The sequence below is a fragment of the Leucopleurus acutus genome (genome assembly GCF_964270905.1).
Source record: "Leucopleurus acutus genome assembly, chromosome: 13".
Lineage (NCBI taxonomy): Eukaryota > Metazoa > Chordata > Mammalia > Artiodactyla > Delphinidae > Leucopleurus > Leucopleurus acutus.
In genome coordinates this window covers 15026770-15053140 of record NC_139155.1, presented here as the reverse complement: position 1 = coordinate 15053140, position 26371 = coordinate 15026770, and the positions used below count along the sequence as shown (strand labels likewise).

The 26371-nt window shown below is 38.6% G+C and overlaps 1 protein-coding gene across 1 annotated transcript; it reads left to right on the top strand.

Moving 5' to 3' along the window:
* The first annotated feature begins 24077 nt into the window (after positions 1-24077).
* LOC309970830 (citrate synthase, mitochondrial) lies at positions 24078-25714 on the top strand. The gene has a single exon (XM_082853488.1). It carries the CDS (start codon positions 24193-24195, stop codon positions 25591-25593), a length of 1401 nt encoding a protein of 466 aa, XP_082709614.1. The 5' UTR covers positions 24078-24192; the 3' UTR covers positions 25594-25714.
* Positions 25715-26371: the final 657 nt, after the last annotated feature.

Genomic DNA, 26371 nt, shown 5'->3' with positions numbered 1-26371 from the left:
GTGTGTCTCTCTGTCTCTGTCTCTGTCTCTCTCTCCAGCTTTACATGATCTCCTAAGTGAGCTTCTCCCTTTTCAGGGTTTTCTCACAATCACATTTTCAAGGAAGAAAATAGATCTAAAATAGTTAAATTAAAACCCTGGGAAAGAGCCAAGTAAAGACTACAGATTATGAATGTTTCTAAACCTCAGGAAGACAGGCAAAAATTTGTGGCAGAATTCAGAATTTCATTAGATTGTTATAGTCCCAGACTACAGTTGTGTACCTAAACCAGTTAACTCTTTTTCACTCAGACGAGAAAAATCATTTAACATTATTAGCAAGGTAAGAAAGAGAAGATTTAAGTGACCCAGGTGTGTGAAAACAAGCGCTTTGAGAGTGCAAGATAAATAAATTTACCACATAAAAAAATTCCAGAAGCCTCCTCCTTAAAGGAAATCGGACAAAGACTCAAAATTATAAACCAAATAAAGATAAAAATAGAGTTTAGGAAACTCAAACTGTATTCTGGAATAGACTTAAGAACTTAAGTAAAGGGAGACCTATCCTCTCTTGTTATAAATACACTCAAAACTGAATCAGGAAATAAGTTAACAAATTGAAATAAAAAATCACCAATTAGAAAATATCCAGTTTGTGGGTGGATGTTCCCAGAGAGTCTTAAAAAGTTTAAAAATATAAATCAATACAAATTAAGGCTCTTTAGATCAAATAACTAAAAGACTCTCTCTGTAAAGATACCTGTAAATACTGTAAACAGAAGAGCTACTGCAAGAACCGAAGTCCCACACTGGGTGAGGAGCATAAGAACAACTTCAGCAAACCTGCCAGTGACTCCGCTGTAGGGTAGCTAAGAGCATTTCAATATGTCCTGTCCTTCCTTTACTCTTGATTATAAAAGTAACGATAAACAACATTACAGCTTTATTCATTATTTGGTTGTCACGATATCTACCATTAACCCACTATTACTACAGAACATTGGATCCATCAGAGAAAAATTTTGAAGATACTTGAAAAACAAGAAAGAAGGCAAACTGACTTGTAATTGAAACACGAAAAGAGAGAAAGGGTGAGAATGAAGGAGAGACGTTGCGGCCTAAAGTGCAAGTGACTGGTTACGCCAGATTGTGAAAAAGACTTAAAAAACATGAGCTTGACGGTGTACCATCAGTTTTAAAGAGACTGAAGATGAATGGACTTTATATGCTTTGTTTACTAGAGCCACTCAAGTACAGAAATTTCTAACAATCCCCAAATGCTTTCCCAAATCCCAATCTGTAACATTTATTTTAGGATCCTTATTAGAAGAACATTCCTTTTCCCACTGTGACATAATTCCTACAGATTTACTAGACAGGAACTACCTTACAAATGGAATTTCCAGATAAAACATATTTCAGAGAGATTACTTTAGAAGTCTTTATAAATTTTCCTATACATAGTCATAGAATAACTGATTTAGAATTCAGAATGCCTGTACTATTTATGAATCAAGAAAGTACCAAAGAATTAGCTATGGTCACAGTATCTCTATGGGCAAAAGCGTCTATACACATAGGCAGTCTCACTGTGGCAGTTATTGATGATTCCTAGGTGACGGCTGTAGTGGGTTTGATACTGTCTCCCCCTCTCCCCATTTCATGCGCATCTGAAACTTCAGGATGTGACCTTACTTGGAAATAGGGTCTTTACAGATGTAATGTTTTAAGATGAGGTCATACTGGATTAGGGTGAGTCCTGAATCCAATGACTGACTCCTTATAAGAAAGGGAGAGGACGGACAGAGACACAGAGAGGGCAACATCATGTGAAGACAGAGGTGGAGACTGGAATGATGAGTCTACAAGCCAAAGCATGGCAAGGATTGCTGGCCACCACCGCACACTAGGTGAAAGGCATGGATCCAGTTCGCCCTCAGAGCCTCTAGAAGGAATCTACCCTGATGACACCTTGATTTTGGACTTCTAGCCTCCAAAACTGTGACAAAATTAATTTATTTGTCTTAAGTCACTACTCTGGTGGTAATTTGTTACAACAGCCCTAAGAAACTAGTAACAATCATAAATCTTTCCTTTCGTGTGTGTATAAAAACTTAGACTTTGCTCAATAACAGGCCAAGGCTGAGACTTCTTGGCTCAGAGCAATTATAGGCTTCAAATAAATTAGCCAAAACATCTTCAGATCTTGTACAAGGATCATTAAATCGCATGTTATTACATAGAGTGAATACTTATTGCTAAAAAATCCCAACATTTTTCTACTAGCTGATTACTTATTATGAATTATTGCTATATTATCCTTCTTATAACAATACCCACTTGCATAACACTCTTAAAGCAGCAACTCTGTAACACACAATATAGCAGAATTGTGTGTTTTTTACTTCTTGCCTATTCTAGGCATGGTCATGAACAGTTATTTTGGAAGCTCTTATACCAAATTCTGATTTAATTTTTTTGTGGGTCATATCTTAAAAAAGGATACCAGGCTGGTAAGGAATATCTAGTCTAGTCCCTGAAGTCTCTGGTAGATTCCTTTTTTTTTTTCACTGGAAGCCAAATAAATTCAAATGGCAAACCTGTGGTCCTTTCTACTGCACGTCAAATTACTAAAATAAAAGAGTAAATATATGTACTGGTATGTTTTTAGAATAACACGCTTCTTTGAGATGTCAGAGAAACAAAGAAGTCTCTTAATCTCCTCAGGTACTCTATAAAATGAACAACAGATGTGAAGTATGTGATATTCTGACAAAACCTAAAATAATCACTGTCATTAAGTAAAGGCTCACTATGGATAACATGAAAGTATTTTTAAATACAATGGAAACACTTTAGAAAGATTATAGAAAGATTTTAGAATATCACCACGCTAAATAGGCTGTTTTGATTTCTTCTAGAGTGCAATAATCAAAAAAACAAAAAAGTTCAACAGAGAAACTGAAGTTTTCTATTAAGGGTGTAAAAAGTGCGGTTCCTCAAATTCTGAGAAGAATCACTGGAGTTATTGAACTGTAGGATCCTTGAAGGTAAGATCTGGCAAGAACCAGAATGGTTACTAGCTAGCACCAGAAAACAAACTGACAAACTCTAAAATGAATACTTGCCAAATCCTCCTGAAGCAAGCCATCACAATACAGACAAATTGGCCGTGACATTAAATAAACACCAGTGGGAAAACTTTTCTAGAATAGCAGAGGATGGGCAATTCATGCCTCATATGTAACTAATATACTTATGGAAGAACAATCATCACCAAACAAATTTTGTAACACTGGTTCTTTCTATGGAACATAAACATGACCTACTAATAATATGTGGACTACTGCATATCGTTTTGAAGCATTTTCTTATCAAAAACGTCACAGCATTCACAAAACTAAAAAAAAAATAGAGTTTGTGTTTCCTACCTGGGATACTGCAACTTTTCTATCCAGTGATACAGGAACACATTTAACTGGAACAGTCATTCTAGAATTACACAAGGCTTTACCATTATACAAAACCTCACTCACCTAATTACTCCCAAACTTCTGGATAAAAGGATGAAATCTTAGCAAAACTGGGAAGTTACATTTTAGGAAAGATACTAAACTGAGGTTATTCAGATAATGTTAAGAAACAAGAAGGCCCACTAAAGCTGCCAGGAGCGCAAGGTCCTAAGAGCAAGGTAACGGCAGCATGAAAGAGAGAGCACCTCCCCCAAACCACTGGAATAAAAGTATCCTGTGGGTCACACTCTCCACTGAACGCTATTGTTTAATTTCCTTTTTACCACACTTTTCTTCTTTACAGATTCAAGCGTTGACGTTTCTGATTTAGCCTATTATACTCTGTTTACTGATAAAATGACTTGTCTAAGCTTTACTAGAGGTAATCATCACCCTAAATCTATATTCAGTTCTCTCAGCCACTTTAGTACTATTAAAACAGTGATGTAAAGATATGTACAATAACCTTACCAACAGTGATACATATTTAGACAATATGTGTAACTGAAGGAAAGAGTCCTCACACTAGAAAAAGTGCAACATGCAAAAATGACTATTTATCAAAACAATACATGGAGACAATATACTGGAAGTTCCTGAGGATTTTCTTTTTTACCCTCTGTGTGGGACCATGCTCTTCAATGGCAAACCAGAATGAAGCCTAATTATTCTATGAGACAATTAATTACATTTTCTCACAATTTAAGACTCACCAATACCTTTAGTAAACAACATCTCCTTACAAAGAGTCTAAAGGAATAAAACGTTTGCTGAGGTTACAAATAATAACTGATGAAACAAACTCCTAAAAATATCAATCCCAGTAATGGACTTGAGGAATTCAAGATGGTCTTCAAAAAATCTGACCCTCCATTTGGCTGGTAGAGTAAATCATACAGCCCAAGCCCTTTGGGCACAACAAACTGGTTAAATATTCTTATTTATGGATAATACAATATCTAAATTGTAATAGATAATATATTAGTATTGCATTTTCATTTGATCAATGAGTAGGCAGCACCATTTCTAATACTTTGTGTTGACCTGAATTAACATCAAAAGGAGGATAGAGTGTGTGTGTGTGTGTGTGTGTGTGTGTGTGTGTTTGGGAGAAGGGGGATTACTCAGTGGAAACTATAATGCCGTAAAGGCATTTGGAAATTAACGAAGGTAAAAAAAAGAACAGATGAAGAGATCAAGAAGTCAGAAGAACAATAAAATACATTAAGGAAAAGGAAAAATTGTGAAGATAAAAGCAAAAATCAATAAAATTTTTAATCTATTTTTGCTGTATACTCTATAAAGATATGAGTGATAGGTTCAAGTATCATATTAAAATCAGTTTTGTTTTTATTAACTTTTTTTTGTCTTCTAATAGTTCTGCTTCCTGCATGGGTTCTTCTGCATGACTAAGAGAACAAACTTCATTAGATCTTGAACAAGAGTTAAAGGGAATAAGTGAAATGAAGCATATTAAGGAGAGAAATGGGATAAAACTCTAAAAATAAGAATCACACACATGTTTTTTGATACCTTGTTGATTGTCAATTTGTATAGTCTTGGAGGTAAACTTTGCTCTGTTTCAGGGTATTAATCCAAAAGTTGGTACAAATAGAAAACATAAATGTGTTTGTGATAATGAGAGAAGCTGATGAATAGGCTTAGAGCTACAGGGGAGAACAACAATGTCCTGTGATAGCATGTGATGCAGGATCACAGTTGCTCTTGGGTGTTTAGACTACTAAGTCCCAAGAACAGATTTTCACCAAGATGAGACGACTTTGCACTAAATGTCATTTTAAATGACATCAAGATTTCTACCTGATTTTAAATAGGTGAGATAAGTTTTGACAAAGTGAAGAACCTCTTCAGGAAACATAAGCTTTGTTATTCAACTCTCCTCCTGATTATCTGTAGGCTGCTTGCATCATCATTTGAGGCCAGATACTTGGGGTTCTATCAGCTTTCTCAGAACTCGTACCCTAAAATCTAGTGTACGGTCACAGAAGGGACTGACTCCTGATTCAAGGAAAAGAAGTTAAGAATATGCATAAAACCTAATTCCATAGTGTGTTCTCTCTCTCTCTCCCCCAGCTCCCCCTTATAGCTACAGAAGAAAACTGGAGAGCTTCTGATAAAACTTGACCTTTAGCAGCTCCACATTAGGCAAGCTCAGTTGCAGTCGCTCCAATTCATGGTACCAGTAGGCCAGTAAGGGAACGTGATTGGCTTTGGAGTATTTGAAAATCTCTCTGCCACCCAGGGTGTTTAGAAGGAAATATCTGATGCTGGTCAAAGTTAATCAATGGTCAAAGAAATCAATCAATTTCCTCTACTCTCAGAAAAACTCTACAGGGGAAATAAGTTCCCTTCAAAGTCTAATGTTTACTTTTAGGGTTTAGTACCGACAAAGCAGCCTACAGCTAAAGAAGCAACTTGCTAATCAGAAGATAAATTATTAGCTTAAGAGAAATTGAAGTGCAGAACTGAACAGGGAAATATCACAATCTAAGTAAAAACCCACTGGAAGGGATCCAAATCTAGTAAAGAGAAATATATTAGGAACATGAAGAAACCCTAGACAACTCATTTTTGAAAATGTTTGGTGAGTCTCATTAGAAAACATTTTCAAAAAACTAAGCTTAAAAAAGGATAGCAGAGAGTCATTACTTGAACTCACTTGGCAAACTAAAGAACTCTGGAAAATGTAGTTCTTTAATTCTGAAACAACTGCAAATACAGAACTCGATCCAAATAGACATATTGATCAATCTATTCCAGAATTGATGTTTCAGGAAGGTGTGCTGAATATCACTGATGTGAATCACAATGAGATACTTAAAACACAGCAGTTCATTGAGATTTGTTTTATACAAATAACACTGAAGATGAGTAAGACTTACTGTTTCAATCTGAAAAAATAAACCCTTGTCAGACAAAGCATGGCAACAGTATGTTTTTTAAAAATCCATCTTGAGTATGTAATTTTCCACCCAAAAAATTTATGACAGATGGCTTTCCTCAAATAACTGCAGTACGTAAGATAATAGTTGGAATGTGATTTCTCCTGGTGCAATACCACATATCAAAGGATTTCACCTTCGAAGGACATGAGGATGAATTGACTAACAGGCATTATGCTTCCAAGATATACACAACACTGCTGAAGGCATTATATGGATGCATAAAACCATTAAGATGAAGGTTTATGTTACTCACAGTTGGAGACGTTTCTAGGTCACGCCCAAATTTCCACTGTCACGTCTTAACCATGTTCTAGATGAAGCTGTAAGAAATAATATACACATTGAGAAAAAGGGAAATTCAGAGTTTTTAGTCAATTCCTTCCCTCCCCCCCCCTTCAATTTGGTTCCTTATCAGCTTGTGAAAAGCTGCTGGAAAGTAACAGAGATTTTGCTGCCAGGATTGAACTGCAGGGGTGGAATTGGCAGTAGTAAAACCAAAAAGATTGAGAAAATAAAAGATAATATAGATTGTCTCCTGTTGTGTCTGTTTTCAAATTACTGTGTTTAAATGAACTTCTTTTTTAGCAAACTGTCTTTAGTCTCTTTCTTCATGGCCTCCAGTGACCTTTAACTGATTCTTTATCTCCTTTGTGCCTCAAAGCATCTGAAACTTTGATCTTTCTCTCAAAAGTTTCATGTGAATAAATATAACATAGACTTTTTGGATAAGCAGTTTGATCAGGATTTAGGGACTATATGGGCAACAAAATGTAATTCTAAATAATGCCATTATTTGAGGCGTTTATTTAAATAAAAGTAAAATTCTAAAAGATTATTAAAAGGCAAACAGTAAATGTAGCGCAGTTCATCTCTAGAAGAGGGATGATGATGCTGGAATAAGACTGGTTTTTCACGTGGTCTGTAATATAAATTTCAGCTTGTTAGAGTCACTTTTGAGAGAGCAACAGGATTCCTCTGAATATCTGTTTGATAAGGAGCAATGTGCCTTCAAAGGGAAAACAAGCACTTTCTAGGAAAGAGAAAATGCTCAATAGTAATACTTCTTCTAAGTCATATAACGTGGAAATGCAAATACTGGACCATTTTTGAACAATAAAAGATGGTAATGGTACGTCATAGTATTTGGAAGGGCAAGTGCCCCCTGCTTGCACAGCCCTACTTCTTTTTCAGAACTATCTTTTGGTATTTTTATTTCCTTACTTAGAATTTTTATTACAGCTGCATTACACTGATGGAATCATTTTGGAAAAATTGACATAACAAAGGTATTGAGCAGTTGCATTAATAAATAGATACATCTCTATATCCATTTAGGTCATTTATGTTCTTTAAGAACTTTTAAATGTTCTTCATACAGACTGTATTAGTTTCCTGTGGCTGCCATAAAAAAAATTACCACAAACTCTCTTGCCTCAAACAACAGATATTTATTCTCTCACAGCTCTGGGGTTCAGAAGTCCAAAATCAAAATGTCTGCAGGGCTGTGCTAACTTTCGGGGCTCTAGGGGAGACTCTATTGAGTTGTTTCACTCTTCAGCTTCAGGAGGCTGTAGGAATTCCTTGATTTGTTGCCTGGTGGCCACATCACTCCAATCCTTGCCTCCATGGTCACATGGCCTCCTCCTCTTTGTGTCTGTTCTCCTCTGCATGTCTCTTACAAGGACACTGTCATTGGATTTAGGGTCCACTGGTTAATTCAGGATCATAGCCTCATCTCAAGATCCTTAACAATTACATCTCAAAGACCCTTTATCCAAATAAGGTAACACTCATGTGTTCTAGATATTTGACATGAATGTCTTTTGATAGAGGGGTGGGGGAGGGGTGGGGGAGGATGGGGAACATGTTGGAGTCTATTATAGAGGCCTTGCACATTTTATTAGATTTTATTCCTAGTCACACTATATTTTCTCCTAAATGGTAACTGCTGGTGTAGAGGAATGGTATTAGTTATTCATCCAGCAATTTGCTAACCTTTCATAGTAGCCTTTCTGATTTTTTGTAGTGAATCATATTATATCAAGAAAAGAATATGTATTCTTCTTTTCTGTATTTATACTGCTTAATTATATTTATGTTGTTGAATTAAATAAGACTTCTAATATATGAAACAGAAATAGTAATAGTAGCTATCCTTGTTTTTTTCTTGATGTAATTCTCAAGCCAATAATAAAAGTTAACATATAGTATTTATTACGTGTCCAAAATTGTTCTGAGAATGTAAGTTCTAAATATATATACACATATACACGTATGCATAATATACCTCATATATCTGTATCTATATATACAGATATACTCATTGAGGCCTCACAATAATCTGAGGTACCATTATGATATATATTTTATAAATAAGAAAACTGAGACTTATCACAATCTATTTTAGGTTAATCCTGACTTAATTTTCACTTAATAGAGCAAATCTGCTCCAATATGGTTTCTTCCCCCCCCTTCTTTTTCTGATATTGTAATAGTTATCATACATACATAAGGTCTAAATTCAACAATACAGTGTAACAACTATTGTTTTCAACAACCTTGTGGTTTTTAAAGAAATGAAGGAAAAAAAATATAGATGTACACACAGTCTTTTGTATTTGCCCACATATTTACTATTACTATTCCTGATGCTCTTCATTTCTTTCTGTAGATTCACCTTACTGTCAGGTGTCATCTCCTTTCATCCCGAAGGACTTCCTTCAGTGATTCTTATACGGCAGATCTGCTATCAATGAATATGAATTCTCTCAGCTTTTGATTGGGAAGGTCTTTACTTTCAAAGGATAGTTTTGCTGGATTTAAAATTTGGGGTTAACTCTTTTTGCTTTTAGCACTTTAAAAATGTCATCCCACTGCCTCCTGTTACCCAGTTTTTCAGAAGAGAAGTCAGTGAATCTTCTTATTTTTGTTTCCTGCATGTGATGAATCAGATTTCTTTGTTGCTTTCAAGCTCTGTTTGTCTTTGTCTTTCAGGGGTTTAATTATGATGTATCTAGGTGTGGATCTCTTTGTGTTTATCGTACTTAAGGCGTGTTGAGCTCCCGAGATCTGCAGACTAATATTTTTCATCAATTTTAGGCCTTATTTCTTTAATTTTTCCACTGTTTGTCTCCTCCCTCCTGTTTTGAGACTACCATTGCACATCAATTAATATGCTTGGCATTTTCCACAGGTCTCCGGATTCCAATATATTTCTTAGAGTTTTTGTAAACTTTGGAACCTGCTTCCCCTGTAGTGTTTTTCTCCTGATGTCTCTACTCAATTGCTTTATTCTTATTTTTAATTTTAGACTGCCTTCCTAGTGGTTTGTCCTGTGTCTGCATAGCTTAGTGGTCAACCAGTGAGTTGGGCAAAAGTTGTACTCAAAGATCTTGAGTTAGTAAGGTTTCCCACTGCTGTTCTGAGTCAGGGATGGGAAGTGTGTTCAAAATCGAGCTATTTCTCAGTCTTTTTTGGCTATTATTTTCTGCCAGGCTCTCTTGGGTCTCTTTGGTCATGTAGTTTCCTAGACAGGCAGGGATATGTGGAGAGTTCATTTAGCTCATCTATGGCTCTCTCATCTCCAAGATATCTCTGTTAAATTCCTGGTTGTACTGCTACTCATCCTAAATGAGACAACAACCTCAGACTAACAAGTTGTAGGTTCCCTCCATTCATTTCCTGGTTGTCACATTTAGCTGACAATGATACCAGTTTTTCCCTTCTAACCCAAATTAAATCCACCCTTTTTAGAAGCAAAGCTGCTGGATTTTACATCCAGAAACAGGCTGGTAGAATCATGGTTCTCACCAGCTGAGCTATGGGTTGGGGGAAGGATGGGACAGCTCTATACAAGAAAACCACAGACTCCCACAGACTTGCGTATTCTTACTCAAAGATCTAGTTGTTTTAAAAAAATAAACATTTAATTTTTTTTGTCCACTTTTGGTCAATCTCCAGAGCTCTGAAATGGTTGTTTTAACAACTTTATCAATTTTATACTTATTTTTAGGGAAACACTTTCCTAACTTTTTCACACATCAGAGCTGGTAATCACAGTCAACAGTGTAATTTTAAATTACTTCTGGCACTCAGTTCTACAAATTAACATATATATATATATATAGAGAGAGAGAGAAATATAGATTATAATATATCTATCTATATATATTATAGATAGATCTACATATGTGATTTTGTATCACTGTTTATTACAGACAAAAACAGAGCTCAAATGTAGGCTGCACATCATATCTAAGTTGAGTAACTGGTGGAGCCAAATATAAAGTAAGGTTTTCTGAATCCATATGCTATGCTTTTTACATAATATCATGATACCTTTAAATCAGAATCCCAATTAAAGACACATTCGAAACCAAGGAATTAGTGTGATTCAATTGAGTAGATGGAGATACCCAACCAGTAGAAAAAAAATCTTACCTTTTTTATTGTCAACCTATTGCTATGACCCAAGGTCAAATGTATAGCCCTGTGTAGGAAAAGGTTAGTAATCTCTCCTTTTCATTGTCTTTTACTTACATGTCCATAACCAATTCACTTCATCTGTCTTTTCTCTCTACTTCCCTTATACCTCCAAAAAGTTAGAGCCATAAGTAAATTCAAAACTAGGTCTTCATAGTGTACAGCATACCCAAAACTAATATAATATTGTAAATCAACTATACTTCAATAAAAATAGACTAATAAAAAGATATTTGATTATCTAAAAACAAACAAACAAAACTCACTAGGTCTTCCTGAGTAAAAGTTCAGTACTAGTTCAGGGGAAAGGAATAATAGAATTTAAAGTCACTTGCATCAGTGGCTTCACTGGTAATTACTAAACGTGAATATAAACTTGTCAATACAGTTCAGAGTTCAACAAAAATTTTGGACATATGGATGGATGGAAGGATGGTCGGATAAATGAACAGATAAATGATAGATACATAGATGGATGGATAGATAGAGAGAGAGAGAGAGAGAAAGAGCCATACTATGGGTCAGCCACTGGGCTACATATGATCAGAACGTTTTTTGGGGGGGGGGGAGGCGGTACACGGGCCTCTCACTGCTGTGGCCTCTCCCGTTGCGGAGCACAGGCTCTGGACGCGCAGGCTCAGCGGCCATGGCTCACGGGCCCAGCCGCTCCGCGGCACGCGGGATCCTCCCAGACCAGAGCACGAACCCGTGTCCCCTGCATCGGCAGGCGGACTCTCAACCACTGCGCCACCAGGGAAGCCCCTGATCAGAACTTTTGAAAGTAAAACTGAGTCTCTACTTTGATGAAATTTATCTCCTGGAAGTACTGGAAACATGGGACAGTTGACTGGTCAATTTTCTTATATTATCTAACATCATTTTGTGTTGTAAATATAGTCTTTTGGCTAATCTTTCAGCCATCTTCATTTTTAGAGAGACATAAAAAAAATAATGCTTAGAAATCATCTCAACTTCTGTAAAGGACTGAAAAACCAGAGACCACAGAATTTAGTCTTGCTATTCTGTGTCCTTCTTTATTTAATAAAAGAGCTTGATATCTCAAGGTTGTAAATAAATATCAAATAATTACATAAAATTTTACTCTCAATACTATACATGACATCTGCACAATTATGTTACTTGAACATATAATCATTCAACAGGAAGGAGAGGTGGAAAATTTAAATAAATATGAACATCTTAATTCAGGGTATGAATACAGGCAATAAAATGCTGAACTAAATGTTTATTTTTGTACTCCTTGCAAAGCACTCCCTTATTATAGTGAGTTGTCACTCTTTCAGAATTTTTCTCAAGTCCCTATTGCCCTAACAATTAAGAAATTGGGAAATAATGTGCCTTTAGACTTGCCAGTAATGTTGCATAGGGAATGCATTATTCACCATTGTGTACAGGATGAAAAGCATCAAGAACAAGGGTGTCCGATAGGCTTAAGGATTAAGAGAGAAAAAAGAGAAGATTTGGCCAAAGTTCAGCCCCTGAGCTCAGCCTTGGGTTTGAAGCACCACAGAGCAGCCCACTCCCCTGACATCTTGCTTCTACACAGCCAGCATTGCACTGATTTACATTGACTCTGAACACCTGTTCCTGATGATTAAAAGTGGATTGTAGCTTTCCAGACATCTTCTGTCTAACTTGGCATCAGATATGCAAGCTACATTGTCAGTTCTGATGTCAGTTTAGTGGCGGGCTGAGTCACTGATTAATATGCTTGCCCCAAAGTTCACATCTTTTAGTGTTATTTTTATGTCTCATTCGACAACAAGAGGTATTTTCAATTGCTATCGTTGTAAATTGTGACCAAGGTGCAAATGATGATACCCTGTGGGATTCCAAAGTGTGTGAGGCCCTTATAACATACTGTGCTGATATAGAGCATGGTTCACCCTGGATAACACACACTGCACTACATAGTTGTTAGCTGCTTTTCTTACCACCAATAAACCATTTTTAGGCTTTAAATTTTCTTCAAGTACTGCCCACAGTAAATCTTGTACATCTAAAAAAAAGTATGATTCTGCTCAGCCTACTCCACGTCGTTGATGTCTAACAATCTATGCAGGCCAACACTGTGCGTTGCCGCACGTGTAGTGCAGAGTAAAGAAACCTATGTCCCTTTATTAACTTCCATGCACGTTACTATGAGTTTGAAATTTCCATCAATTTTCAGATTGTTTAAAATATAGGACAGTTGACATAAAATTTTCTTATTGAAATCGTTTGGTCTGGGAATTCTTTGCAGCTAGTCTTTTTTTTTTTTTTTTAATTCTTATTTATTTATTTATTTTTGGCTGTGTTTGGTGTTTGTTGCTGTGCGCGGGCTTTCTCTAGTTGCGGCGAGCGGGGGCTACTCTTCGTTGCGGTGCGCAGGGTTCTCATTGCAGTGGCTTCTCTTGTTGCGGAGCACGGGCTCTAGGCACGCAGGCTTCAGTAGTTGTGGCTCGCGCGCTCTAGAGCGCAGGCTCGGTAGTTGTGGCGCACGGGCTTAGTTGCTCTGCGGCATGTGCGATCTTCCCGGACCAGGGCTTGAACCCGTGTCCCCTGCATTGGCAGGCGGACTCTCAACCACTGCGCCACCAGGGAAGCCCTGCACCTAATCTTTTAGTTGGTAAATATAATTTTTAGCATGAGTTGTGTCTCTCATTTGCATTAGAAATATTAAAATTTTAAAAAATTTATCAATGAAAATTTCATAATTATCAGAATGATATCAAAATTACTTGGGTATATTTACACAAGTGTGTGTTTATATGTATGATTATAATATAATGTAATGCATAGATAATTTATTAGATAATATATATTTGGTAGATATAGGAATTTGGGCTTTTCCATCTTGACCAAATAAAAACAGTAAATTATATGCACTATGAGAACAGGATTAGATTTGTATTATTATTTTTTTTTTACCTTGCTAATACCTAGCACAGTTCCTGCACAAAAGCAGACTCCCACAAAATATTGGTGTAAATAATAATAAACACATGTGTATATACTTATTCACTATTGATAAAAATGTAAAATATATTTTACCATTAGTTTAGACATTTGAAGACACGTATTTTGTCATTTTAATTTAGAAAATAACATTCTAATGCTACCAAAACATGTTTTTAAAATTATCTTAGGTCACGGCATCAAAAAATGCACTTGATGAAGTTACTGAAGTTACTCATAAGTTACTATCACGTACTTAATCCTACTTTGAAGTCATCTTTTGGTACGTACCACATTATTTCATCTTTATTCATGGATGGGTGAAAATGTGATAGAATCAGTGAGCTAGAAATAGAAATAAATTCTTCTTGATATATATCCTGATATAAAGGATTTTTGACCAGATTTTTAAAAAACAAGCTTGCAGATATCTTTCAGCTACAGACAGGGTTGCAAAAGCTCCCAGGAACATGAAGTTAATTCCTATGACGCCAATCCTCAATAAGAGGGCACAGTATGAGATGTTATTGCTCTTTTCTCATTCATTCATTCATTCATCCATTGAATCCATTTATTCATTCGTTCTCTAGACATTCGTTGTTTAATAATTAATTTATTTAACAAATATTTATTGGGCACCTACTATCATAGGCACTAAAGATTCAAAAGTGAATCAGATAGAGTCTTTGCCCTCAAGGAGTTTATAGTTAGGAGAAATGTATTTACAAACATGCAATTATAATGCAAATGCAACAACAGTATTATGCAACAATATATTTGCAAACCCAATACGGAAATCAAACCAGCTCCGGGGTAAAGCGTAAGAAATTAGAGGAGGTGGTAGGGTAGCCTTCCTTGGGATTACTCAACTCTATTTAAGGGCACATACCCTTTCAAAGAGGTGGCTTCAACAGAGGATAAAACAACCCTGTGAACTCGAAGAGATCGCTTATCTTTTCCAAACTCCAGTTCCCACATCAGTCAGCTGCCAAAGTCGAATATGATTCTGAATTTGCTTCTGTTACAACATCCTATCACTCTAGAACAGCAGGCAAGCAGGGAAAACCCATCACCAACCCACGCCGGACAGCCTTCCAGTTCTCACTTACAGTTTTACAGCCACAGGTGGTTGGAGTAGTTGCCTCCCAAGGCTGGAGTACCCAAGGTATTTAGGAAATTTTGAAGAGGTAGTACACTGTTTATATACACACTTGTGAAATAATTATAACAACAAGCGCAGCCAAATTCAAATAAAGGAGGCAGGAAGTAATCAAAATGTGCACAGAGGGAAACCTTACACAGAGGGAAAAGGTTAGCCTGACAGCAAGGGTGCCTCTCATGGTGCAGTGAAAAGAGCTGTGGCAATCATCTACAGGTGTGCTCCGTGGGAGCCGCTGGAGGAAGCCAGAAGGGGGTGTGATGAGGGTTATGAATCAATGCGAGACTCATCCTAGAGCGCACTTATCCATCTGTTAGGCTGTGGCATGTCCTTTTCATTAGTGCTTTCTCGGAACACAAGCTTTTTTGCTCTCTCCAAGAGCCACTGTAGGAGAACCAGCAATGAAAAGAAAATTAAGAGATGGGGAAGTTAACAACGGGTATGTTGTTTGAATTGGAATCTCAGTATTTCTCTCTTCTTCACAACATTAATTCAGTATTTGTGTAAGATATTAAATGTATGTGTATTAGCTGTCTATCATCTATCTACCTATCTAAAACATTATAGAAAATCAGAAAACTCAAGATCAGGTTACTTTTTTTTAAAGTTCCTTCTTACCAATGGTGCTTTTTAAGAGGTTCATTCTGTACTTTACAGAAATAATTTTATTTGGCTCCAATTCAAGTTGCAAAATAACCACATTTAATAACTTTAAAACTAAGCTAATTTTGAGTGCTCAGTGAATCAGGGTGATGTCACATAGCTCCTTTCAATAAAGCAACAGAGAGTGAACTAAGGTGCAGCAAGTCACAGAACTATGTGTTTTAGTTCATCAATGCCTGCACTTTCTGGAATGCTAAGGATAGCTACCAGAAACACTTTTTCATTTTGCAAATTAGAATGGACATCTTTTAAGTAGGGTTGGAGAGACAGCAGAGTGCAGCTGGCTGAGCTGTCATGGCAGCAGTTCTTATCTATTATCCATAAGCACCTTGTAGGTGATGGTGACTGCAACCTACTTTTAAAAAAGTAACGGGAAAGACACATTAAAAGAACAAATTTAGGGCTTCCCTGGTGGCGCAGTGGTTGAAAGTCCGCCTGCCGATGCAGGGGACACGGGTTCGTGCCCTGGTCCGGGAAGAGCCCACATGCCGCGGAGAGGCTAGGCCCGTGAGCCATGGCCGCTGAGCCTGCATATCCGGAGCCTGTGCTCCGCAACGGGAGAGGCCACGACAGTGAGAGGCCCGCGTACCGCAAAAAAAAAAAAAAAGAAGAGAACAAATTTAATGTTATTTCTTCTCAAACAATGAAGTGCATAAAGTCATCTGGAAATTTTGTTAAAATGAAAATTTTTGTCCCATCTCCAAATATTCTAAATTATTAATTCTAGAGTGGCAATCATGAAATGGCTTAATAATCAAAATGAATCAAAGTTCCTAGTCACACTTGAAGAATCAGCCCACACCCTTCCAGCATTAGAACATGGCTCTCTCATTTTCCAGCAGGACACTGAGTAATGTCATTCATTACCAGGAATTCAATCAGTATCAATTTAGTGATACCATTCAGTTCTACCAAGCACTTATCCTCTACTCTCTATATTGACACTTCCTCTTCTCGATGACGTGAAATAGGTGTGCTTTGTCTTGTGCACACCATTCAGGAGTAGAGCTGTCCATCACTGTGCTGTGTGTGCCTATGTCTAGCTTCTATGCCAAGATACTCAAATCTTTCTTTCATGTAAATTATATCTATTAACATGCTAAACATTTAAGATGATTTACTTGTAAAAGTTAGTTGTCATTTCTAAGTACAACAGGGTAAAGAATAAGATCTTGTAGAATTAGAAAATAAATTGGTAATAGGTACAGATTTATGAGCCCAGATGTGTATCAAGTGTTTCCCCAATCAAGAGCAAGCTATCATTTCACCAATCAGTGTCCTAAATATACATATACCATATAGCTTTAGTCAAAGAAAGGGCTACAAAGGACGTGAAATACTACCCTACTTTACAGTAGTTTGTAATTTTGTTAGGGAAAGTTTTTAAAAAAACTTTTAATGTGATGAATTCTAGTCTTTCTTATGGCATGCAAGCAATAATGAAGTAGGAATTCAGAAAGACTCTTCACTTTATCATATCGTTTCTCAGTTTTATAAACTTGCTACATTCTTCTCTGTTTAACAAATATTTATTGACTACTTTACACAATCAAGAAACCAAGAGTAGTTTGAGTCTCAAAATATTCAGTATACTTGGTATATTTTACAGCTTCTAAGTTTGACCTTTCATTACTTACTCACCGATTTGGCAAATCTTTTTCAGGGTTCACTATCTACCACTTCTTTTCACTGCCACCATAATGTAACTGGAGATCTAAATACAGTTATTTATTTATATTCATATATACCTGCAACCACAGTGCATTAGCCTGCCATTTCTGCAATAATGCTGAGGAAACAAAATTCCCAGAAACAAATCTTTTTCTCTTTTTTCTCATGTGTCTGCAGTTGAGCTAGGAGAGTTCTACTTTGGGCTATGTTGAGGTTCAAATGTGCTCTAGTATCTCATCCTTCGACCAATGGCTTCTCAGAACGTACTTTTCTCTTAGCAGAGAAGCAGCACAGGAAGCCCAACTAAAACATGGAAGCACATGTAAAACCTCTGTGTTATGTCCTCTCTCATTCCACTGGGAAAGATAAAGTCACATGGTTAAGCCACACCAGTGGTGTGGGAAAGGGTACCTGGCTCATTCTACGGGGTGGCACATTACTGCAGAGGAGTGCGAGTTGGAAATAATCCACCATCTATTTTTGCAGACAGCTGCCTGCAAGCCAGGAAGAGAGTCCTCACCAGAAATCAAGTAAGTCAGCACCTTGATTTGAACTTTCTCTCCTCCAGAACTGTGAGAAAATAAATGTTTGCTGTTTACACCACCCAATCTGTGGTATTTTGTATGGCTGCCCAATGTGACTAATGCAAGATCTGATTTTCATTACCCTTATCGCATCCTTTGCAAGCTTCCCCAGAATGACCACGTGGCTAGACCTTTTGTGTAACTCACTTATATCTAAAATTTTAGTGTCATTGATAAGCTCTGCTCACCACTTTTAGAAAAGACCACATTTTTCATATATATAAAATGCTTATATGCCTATAAGTTAAACATGGGTATGAGTATGATAATTGTATACTATCATTGTATGCTTCTATATGGTCACATGAACCCATTGTTGTCTAGATTTGACAAACTTCTAAAGCTTAGCAGTAAAAGGAACTATTGCTCCTATTAGATCCTAGACAACTTGGATGATTATCTCTTTTTATCTTCACAACAAACTTGCAGGTAGGTTTTATTATATTATAGCCTTGAGACCTGAGGATCATACCTTCGCCAGATTGTACCTCCTCCTGGAGCCAGGGTCTCAATGCAGACTTTCAGGGCCTTTTTTAAGCCCCTAGATTACTCAGCCTTCCAAAGTTAAGGGTTATGATTATCTAGGTCCCAGTGCTCATTTTCTAGCGTGCGGGCTGTACAAACACATGTTCTTATTTGTTTTGGGTTAATAGAGATTATGACTGACAAAGTGTTGATTGGCCAGCAATTGTTTGTGAAGATCTAATTGCAGATCCAAAACAGTAGAATTTTTGTATCTCAGTTGTATTTTTGCAAGTTCCCAATTTTCCTATAGGTGTACTAATATAGATTTATAATTATTTAATTGCTAAAAATAAAAATATCAATGGATTTCATGTTTTGTAAGAATATATTTTAGAATATCTGAATATTGAATTCCTTTTTGCTGTTTGACAATGACCTTAAACTTGACTGATATCTGGCTTCAAGCATTATATGGGTCTGTTAAAACTGACATTTAAAGAACAGATTTATTGTTTGCTGATGAGATATTTCCTTTTATGTGAGTGCAGTACCTAGTTGTTCATTTTTGACTTTTTGTCTAAGGTCAAATGTAGGATCAATTTAAAATTTTATAAGTCCCTGTCTAAAACTCTGTCCTACCATAACCATAATGATCTACAAGGCTGCTTCCAACTCTCATTTCAATATGTGAAAGTTCCATTAGAATTTTAGGTGACAAATTGCTTGCAGCATGAAGCCGCAAAAAAAAAAAATTAGAGAACTCCAGAGCAGTGCTGTTAGGGCATTCTCACCACCTATCAAATGGCAGAGTTTGAATCAATTGGATTATATAAAATGCATTTTTCACCTCCAGCTCATGTTTCTCCTTTCCATAAAAAATAAGGAAATTGAATGCAATGTGGATATGAAACAGGCTAGAAATTTTAAAAAGTACTGAAGAATTGAAGACCTTGTCTTAAGATCTAACATGTTAGAAATTTCTTTGTGCCATAGGTTCTGCTACTGTTAAAAACATGAGAAATGCCTCCCTTTTAGAAATGGGATGAAAGTTTAGGGGAAAAAAATGTGAGTCATATTTCCCCAGTACACAAACTAGGTTCTTTTAAAAGTAATACACTTTTCACGGCAACATTAACTATTTGTAAGTGAAAGATTTTCCCTTTTTCTATTTCTTTTAATGACTTATTTCCTAAAGATTAAATACCTGGCTTTTCACTATTTTTGTTCTTCCTACACACCCACCCCAGCCCACTGCTGCTTTTATGCACTTCAAGACTTTGGCTCTAACATACTCAAGGATTATCCTCACAACTCCAGCTGTAACTTCCCTCTCTACTATTAGTCTCATGTCTCTAATTATCTGCTGTTCCCGGTATCTTGGATTCCCTATGTTACCTTAAATTCAACATGTCTAACAACAATATCATTATATTGTATAAGATTAGTACTTCCTCTAAGAGACCCAATGCTGGTCTGTTGTACTAGTATGCTTCCAGTCTCTCAGTAATAGCTGGGAGTCATGTTTGACTCTTACATTTTATTCGTTCCCTACTTTAATTACTTGCTTTATTGATTTTTTTTTTCGTTTAAAGATCCTCTCTCTCTCTCTTTCATTTCCAATACTACTCTCTTTTAATAGACTTTCAACATCTCTTACACATTTTTTATAATTTTTCCTTTATACCTCAGTATTACCCACTCCAACCCATCCCACATACATATCTTGTATTTCTCTTGCTGCAAAATATATTGTTCCCCTTGCTCTCCTTAATCCAAAGTAATTAATGTTTCTCCACTTCCTAGATAATAAAGCTTACATTAATTACCTGGCCTACAAGTCTCCTAAAAAACACATTTCCTAGTTTTCTTTCCAACCTTGTCTCTCACTACTTCCCTACACAATCCTTTTAGTTGATTCATTATTTCCTGCACATGCCATAAAGCAATAATCTCAATAGTGTGATTTCTACTTCTCTAAATTATTTTTCCTTATTTTTTGTAAGGCCCCAGCTCCTGCAACCCTCTATAATGACCTCTCTCAAACCCCACTGTGATTCCTTATTTTCAACTTCTAAACCACTTACCATCTGTCACAGGACTTCAGCACAGAGAAAATCAATACACCTGATTTTCTGTCTCTCCATGTGTATTGTAATATTCTGGAAGAAAAGCCTCATTTTTTTTTCCTATTACCTAACATGATACACTGTGTTCTAAATATATTAGTTTAATAAATGTTTCCTTGGTTTTGTTTAAATGATTATAAGAATGATATTTACTATGTAAGTACATGTCTGTCACTAGAAACACTTTCCTGGTAGAGTCTTGAGTCCCTCCCATGTTCAGGTCCATCACTCTCTCATATTTGACCTGAACCTCAGTTGAACTTTGCATAATTTAAGATTTGGATAATCACAGGAAAGAAAGAAGACTATTCTTAAGAAATAAACCAGCATATACAAAGGTATGGGGGAATGGACACTGGTTGGTGAGTGGAAAATGAGCATGCTGTGAGTGGAGAATATTGTTCATGGAGGAGTATGGCCCACTGAAGGAAATTGTAAAAGGCAAACTTTAGAAAGAAAAAAGCAGCTCCCAACAGGAAAGTCTGAGAGGCAGGGGGGGAAAAGATGAGCAAAGAAATTGTTAAAAATGTGCATCAATATTTAAAAAATGTTTATCAGAGAAAATAATGAAAATTATCTTGAAATGAGGGTGAAAATAAAAGATTAAATAAAGATTCTGGACAACAATCATATATGAGACAGGAGTAACCAGATTTAAAGCATTCTATAGTCATAATATCATTTGAAGGGGAAGAGTACAATATTGAATATCACTAGCTATATAACGATTATGATTTAAGAGGATAAACTAAAAGAGCAGAGTCAGAGTACATAACTTCCAAAATACAGGGAGAAAATAAAACATAAGAGGAAAAGAAGGGACAAAATGTTTGGAAGACACCAGAGACCTTCAAGATGGTGGAGGAGTAAGCCGTGGAGATCACCTTCCTCCCCACAAAAGCATCAAAAATACATCTACATGTGGAACAACTCCTACAGAACACCTACTGAACGCTGGCAGAAGACCTCAGACCTCCCAAAAGGCAAGAAACTCCCCACGTACCTGGGTAGGGCAAAAGAAAAAAGAATAAACAGAGACAAAAGGATAGGGACAGGACCTGCACCAGTGGGAGGGAGCTGTGAAGGAGGAAAAATTTCCACACACTAGGAAGCCCCTTGGTGGGCGGAGATGGTGGGAGGTGGGGGGAAGCTTCGGAGCCACAGAGGAGAGCGCAGCCACGGGGAGGGGAGGGCAAAGTGGAGAGATTCCTGCAGAGAGGATCGGTGCCGACCAGCACTCACCAGCCTGAGAGGCTTGACCGATCACCTGCCGGGGCGGGCAGGGGTGGGAGCTGAGGCTCGGGCTTCAGAGGTCAGATCCCAGGGACGGGACTGGGGTTGGCTGTGTGAACACAGCCTGAAGGGGGCTAGTGCACCAGTTAGCCGGGAGGGAGTCCAGGAAAATGTCTGGACCTACTGGAGAAGCAAGAGACCATTGTTTCGTGGTGCACAAGGAGAGGGGCTTCCTGTTCCATGTGCCCACAGACTGCAGAGTACCGCCTAAGTGAGCTCCACAGACGAGCTGAAGGTGAGAACTGTGGATATCAGCTCGGACCCCAGAGGCAGGCATGAACCGCTAACACTGCCACTGTTGCCACCAAGAATTCTGTGTGCAAGTGCAGGTAACTACCCACACCACCCTGGGAGCCTGAGTAGCATGCCACTGCCAAGGTCCTGTGATTCAGGGACAACTTCCCTGGGAGAACACATGGCGCACCACAGGTTTCTGCAATGTCACGCTTGCCTCTGCTGCTGCAGGCATGCCCCACATTACAATTATGACTACCATACCCCTTCCTCTCCCCGGCCTGAGTGAGCAAGAGAGTTCTAATTAGCCACTGCTTTAACCCACACCTGTCTGGGCTGAGAAGAGAGGCCTGAGAGTGGCCTACATGCAGAGGCGGAGCCAAAACAAAAGGTGAACCCCAGGAGCTTGTGAACAAAGAAGAGAAAGGGAAATTTCTCCATGCAGCCTCAGGAGCTGCGGATTAAATCCCCACAATCGACTTGATAAATGCTGCATCTGTGGAATACCTGAATAGACAACGGATGTTCCCAAACATGAGGCAGTGGACTTTAGGAGCAACTGTAGACTTGGGGTTTGATTTCAGTGTCTGATTTGTTTTTGATGTTATGTTTATCTTACTTTAGTTTTTAGTGCTTGTTATCATTGGTGGATTTGCTTATTGGTTAGGTTGCTCTCTTCCTTTTCCTTTTTTCTTTTTGTGAGTGTGTGTGTGTGTGTGTGTGTGTGTGTGTGTGTGTGCGCGTATGTTTCTTTGTGTGATTTTGTCTGTTTAGTTTTGCTTTTACCATTTGTTTTGGGGTGCTATCTTTTCATTTTTTAAAATTTTTTCTTCCTTTCCTTCTGAGCCATCTTGGTGCTCCGGCTGGGTGTCAGACCTGAGCCTCTGAGGTGGGAGAGCCGAGTCCAGGACATTGGACCACCAGAGACCTCCCAGCACCATATAATATTAATTGGTATGAGCACTCCCAAAGATCTCCAACTCAACACAAAGATCCAGTTCCACTCAACAGCCAGCAAGCTCCAGTGCTGGACGCCCCATGCCAAACAACTAGCAAGACAGGAACACACCACCACCCATTACCAGAGAGGCTGCCTCAAGTCATACTAAGTTCACAGACACCCCAAAAGACACTACCGGACACAGCCCTGCCCTCCCAGAAGGACGAGATCCAGGCCCAGCCAACAGAACACAGGCGCCAGTCCCCCCGACCAGGAAGCCTACACAGCCACTGAACCAAACTCACCCACTGGGGGCAGACACCAAAAATAAGAGAAACTGCGAACCTACAGCCTGCAAAAAGGAGACTCCAGACACAATAAGTTAAACAAAATGGTAAAACAGAGAAGTATGCAGCAGATGAAGGAGCAAGGTTAAAACCAACCAAACCAAACAAATGAAGAGGAAATAGGCAGTCTACCTGAAAAAGAATTCAGAGTAATTATAGTAAAGATGATCCAAAAATCTGGGAAATAGAATGGAGAAAATTTAAAAAAACGTTTAACAAGGACCTAAAAGAATTAAACAGCAAACAAACAATGATGAACAACTCAATAAATGAAATTAAAAATTCTCTACAAGGAATCAATAACAGAGTAACTGAGGCAGAAGAACGGGTAAGTCACCTGGAAGATAGAAGAGTGGAAACAACTATCGTAGAGCAGAATAAAGAAAAAAAAAAGAAAAGAATTGAGAGTCTCAGACACCTCTGGGACATTAAACATGCCAACATTAGAATTATAGGGGTCTCAGAAGAAGAAGACAAAAAAAAAAAAGGCACTGAGAAAATATTTGAAGAGATTAAAGTCGAAAACTCCCCTAATATGGGAAAGGAAATAGTCAATAAAGACTAGGAAGCACAGAGAGTCCCATACAGGATACATCCAAGGAGAAACATGCCAAGACACATATTATTCAAACTATCAAAAATTAAACACAAAGAAAATATATTAAAAGCAGCAAGGGACCTCAGCCGCCTCCTTTCAACCTTGTTCCCCTCGTCGGCGCGGCCTCTGGTGCGGCGGCGGCGGCGGCGGCTCCCGTTCCTACCGCAGTTCTCTTCCCTCCTTCCCTCCCCGTCAGATCCCCGAGTTCGCCCACCATGGCTTTACTCACTGCGGCCGCCCGGCTCTTCGGAGCTAAGAATGCATCCTGTCTTGTTCTTGCTGCCCGGCATGCCAGTGCTTCTTCCACGAATTTGAAAGACATATTGGCTGATCTGATACCTAAGGAGCAGGCCAGAATTAAGACCTTCAAGCAGCAACATGGCAAGACGGTGGTGGGCCAAATTACTGTGGACATGATGTATGGTGGCATGAGAGGCATGAAGGGATTGGTATATGAAACATCAGTTCTTGATCCTGATGAGGGCATCCGTTTTCGAGGCTACAGTATCCCTGAATGCCAGAAAGTGCTGCCCAAGGCTAAGGGTGGGGAAGAACCCCTGCCAGAGGGATTATTTTGGCTGCTGGTAACTGGACAAATCCCAACAGAGGAACAGGTATCTTGGCTCTCAGAAGAGTGGGCAAAGAGGGCAGCTCTGCCTTCCCATGTGGTCACCATGCTGGACAACTTTCCCACTAATCTACACCCCATGTCTCAGCTCAGTGCAGCCATTACAGCTCTCAACAGTGAAAGCAACTTTGCCCGAGCATATGCAGAGGGTATCAACCGAACCAAGTACTGGGAGTTGATTTATGAAGACTGTATGGATCTGATTGCAAAGCTACCTTGTGTTGCAGCAAAGATCTACCGGAATCTCTATCGAGAGGGCAGCAGTATTGGGGCCATTGATTCTAAGCTGGACTGGTCCCACAATTTCACCAACATGTTAGGCTATACTGACGCTCAGTTCACGGAGCTCATGCGCTTGTACCTCACCATCCACAGTGACCATGAGGGTGGCAATGTAAGTGCCCATACCAGCCACTTGGTGGGCAGTGCCCTTTCAGACCCCTACTTGTCCTTCGCAGCAGCCATGAATGGGCTGGCAGGGCCCCTGCATGGACTGGCAAATCAGGAAGTACTTGTCTGGCTGACACAACTACAGAAGGAAGTTGGCAAAGATGTGTCAGATGAGAAGTTACGAGACTATATCTGGAACACACTCAACTCAGGACGGGTTGTCCCAGGCTATGGCCATGCAGTACTAAGGAAGACTGATCCACGATATACCTGTCAACGAGAGTTTGCTCTGAAACACCTGCCTCAGGACCCCATGTTTAAGCTGGTTGCTCAGCTGTACAAGATTGTGCCCAATGTCCTCCTAGAGCAGGGCAAGGCCAAGAATCCTTGGCCCAATGTAGATGCTCATAGTGGGGTACTGCTCCAGTACTATGGCATGACGGAGATGAATTACTACACAGTCCTGTTTGGGGTATCACGGGCACTGGGTGTATTAGCACAGCTCATCTGGAGCCGAGCCCTAGGCTTCCCTCTAGAGAGGCCCAAGTCCATGAGCACAGACGGTCTGATGAAGTTTGTGGACTCTAAGTCAGGGTGAAACTGAAGACTGGGAGGAAACTAGCTACCAGAAAGTGAGGGATATTAAAGAAAAAAAAAAGTATAATTTTGTTTCAGGGGGCTTCTAAAGACTTAAGATTAAATTGTATCTGAGGCACTGATGATAAGTTTGAGGTTAAGATATTAACTAAGATTTTAAAAGATGAAAAGTAACCCCTTTTTCCCTAACCAGCTCCTTTCCCCAGCCTGGTATGAGTTGCCCATCAACTATAGGATGACCAGGACTAATGCATGTGGTACGGGTTAGGTTTACCCGTGCCCCCACCCAATCTCCAGAGTAAGATCTTTCCCTAGGTCAAAGCTGGTTGCAGAGAATCTGCAGTCACTTCAGCAGAGCTTTTGGTTCTACTCTGCCCACCCCTTAATAGGCCAGCAAACCAGGACCCTGCCCCTTCTGTTTCCATAGGAATCATGTTGGATTGTCACCTGTACCAAGCCCCATTAACCTCTCCCATGCACACACAGACACTTCCTAGCAAGACCGATTGGTTATGCTTTGGCTTTTTTTGTTTGTTTGTTTTTAATGATACCAGGTGATCATAAAGGCCATGGTATTTGTTGTGACTGGCACCCAGTGTTTGATTTTTATTTCTCTTTTTTAAATTATCCCATTGAAATTAAGATCTGGGAGTGTTCTATTCCCTGTTACTTGAATACTCACCTCTTCCCAGATTTTCTATACCTGCTGCACCTCAAGCCAAGGTTGCTGTGGACCTTCCCCTCTTGTCCCTACTAGAGACCTCTTTCAGCAGGTTGTA

Coding starts and splice junctions, on each gene's coding strand:
- LOC309970830 (XM_082853488.1), top strand. CDS start 24,193: ATGGCTTTACTCACTGCGGCCGCCCGGCTCTTCGGAGCTAAGAATGCA.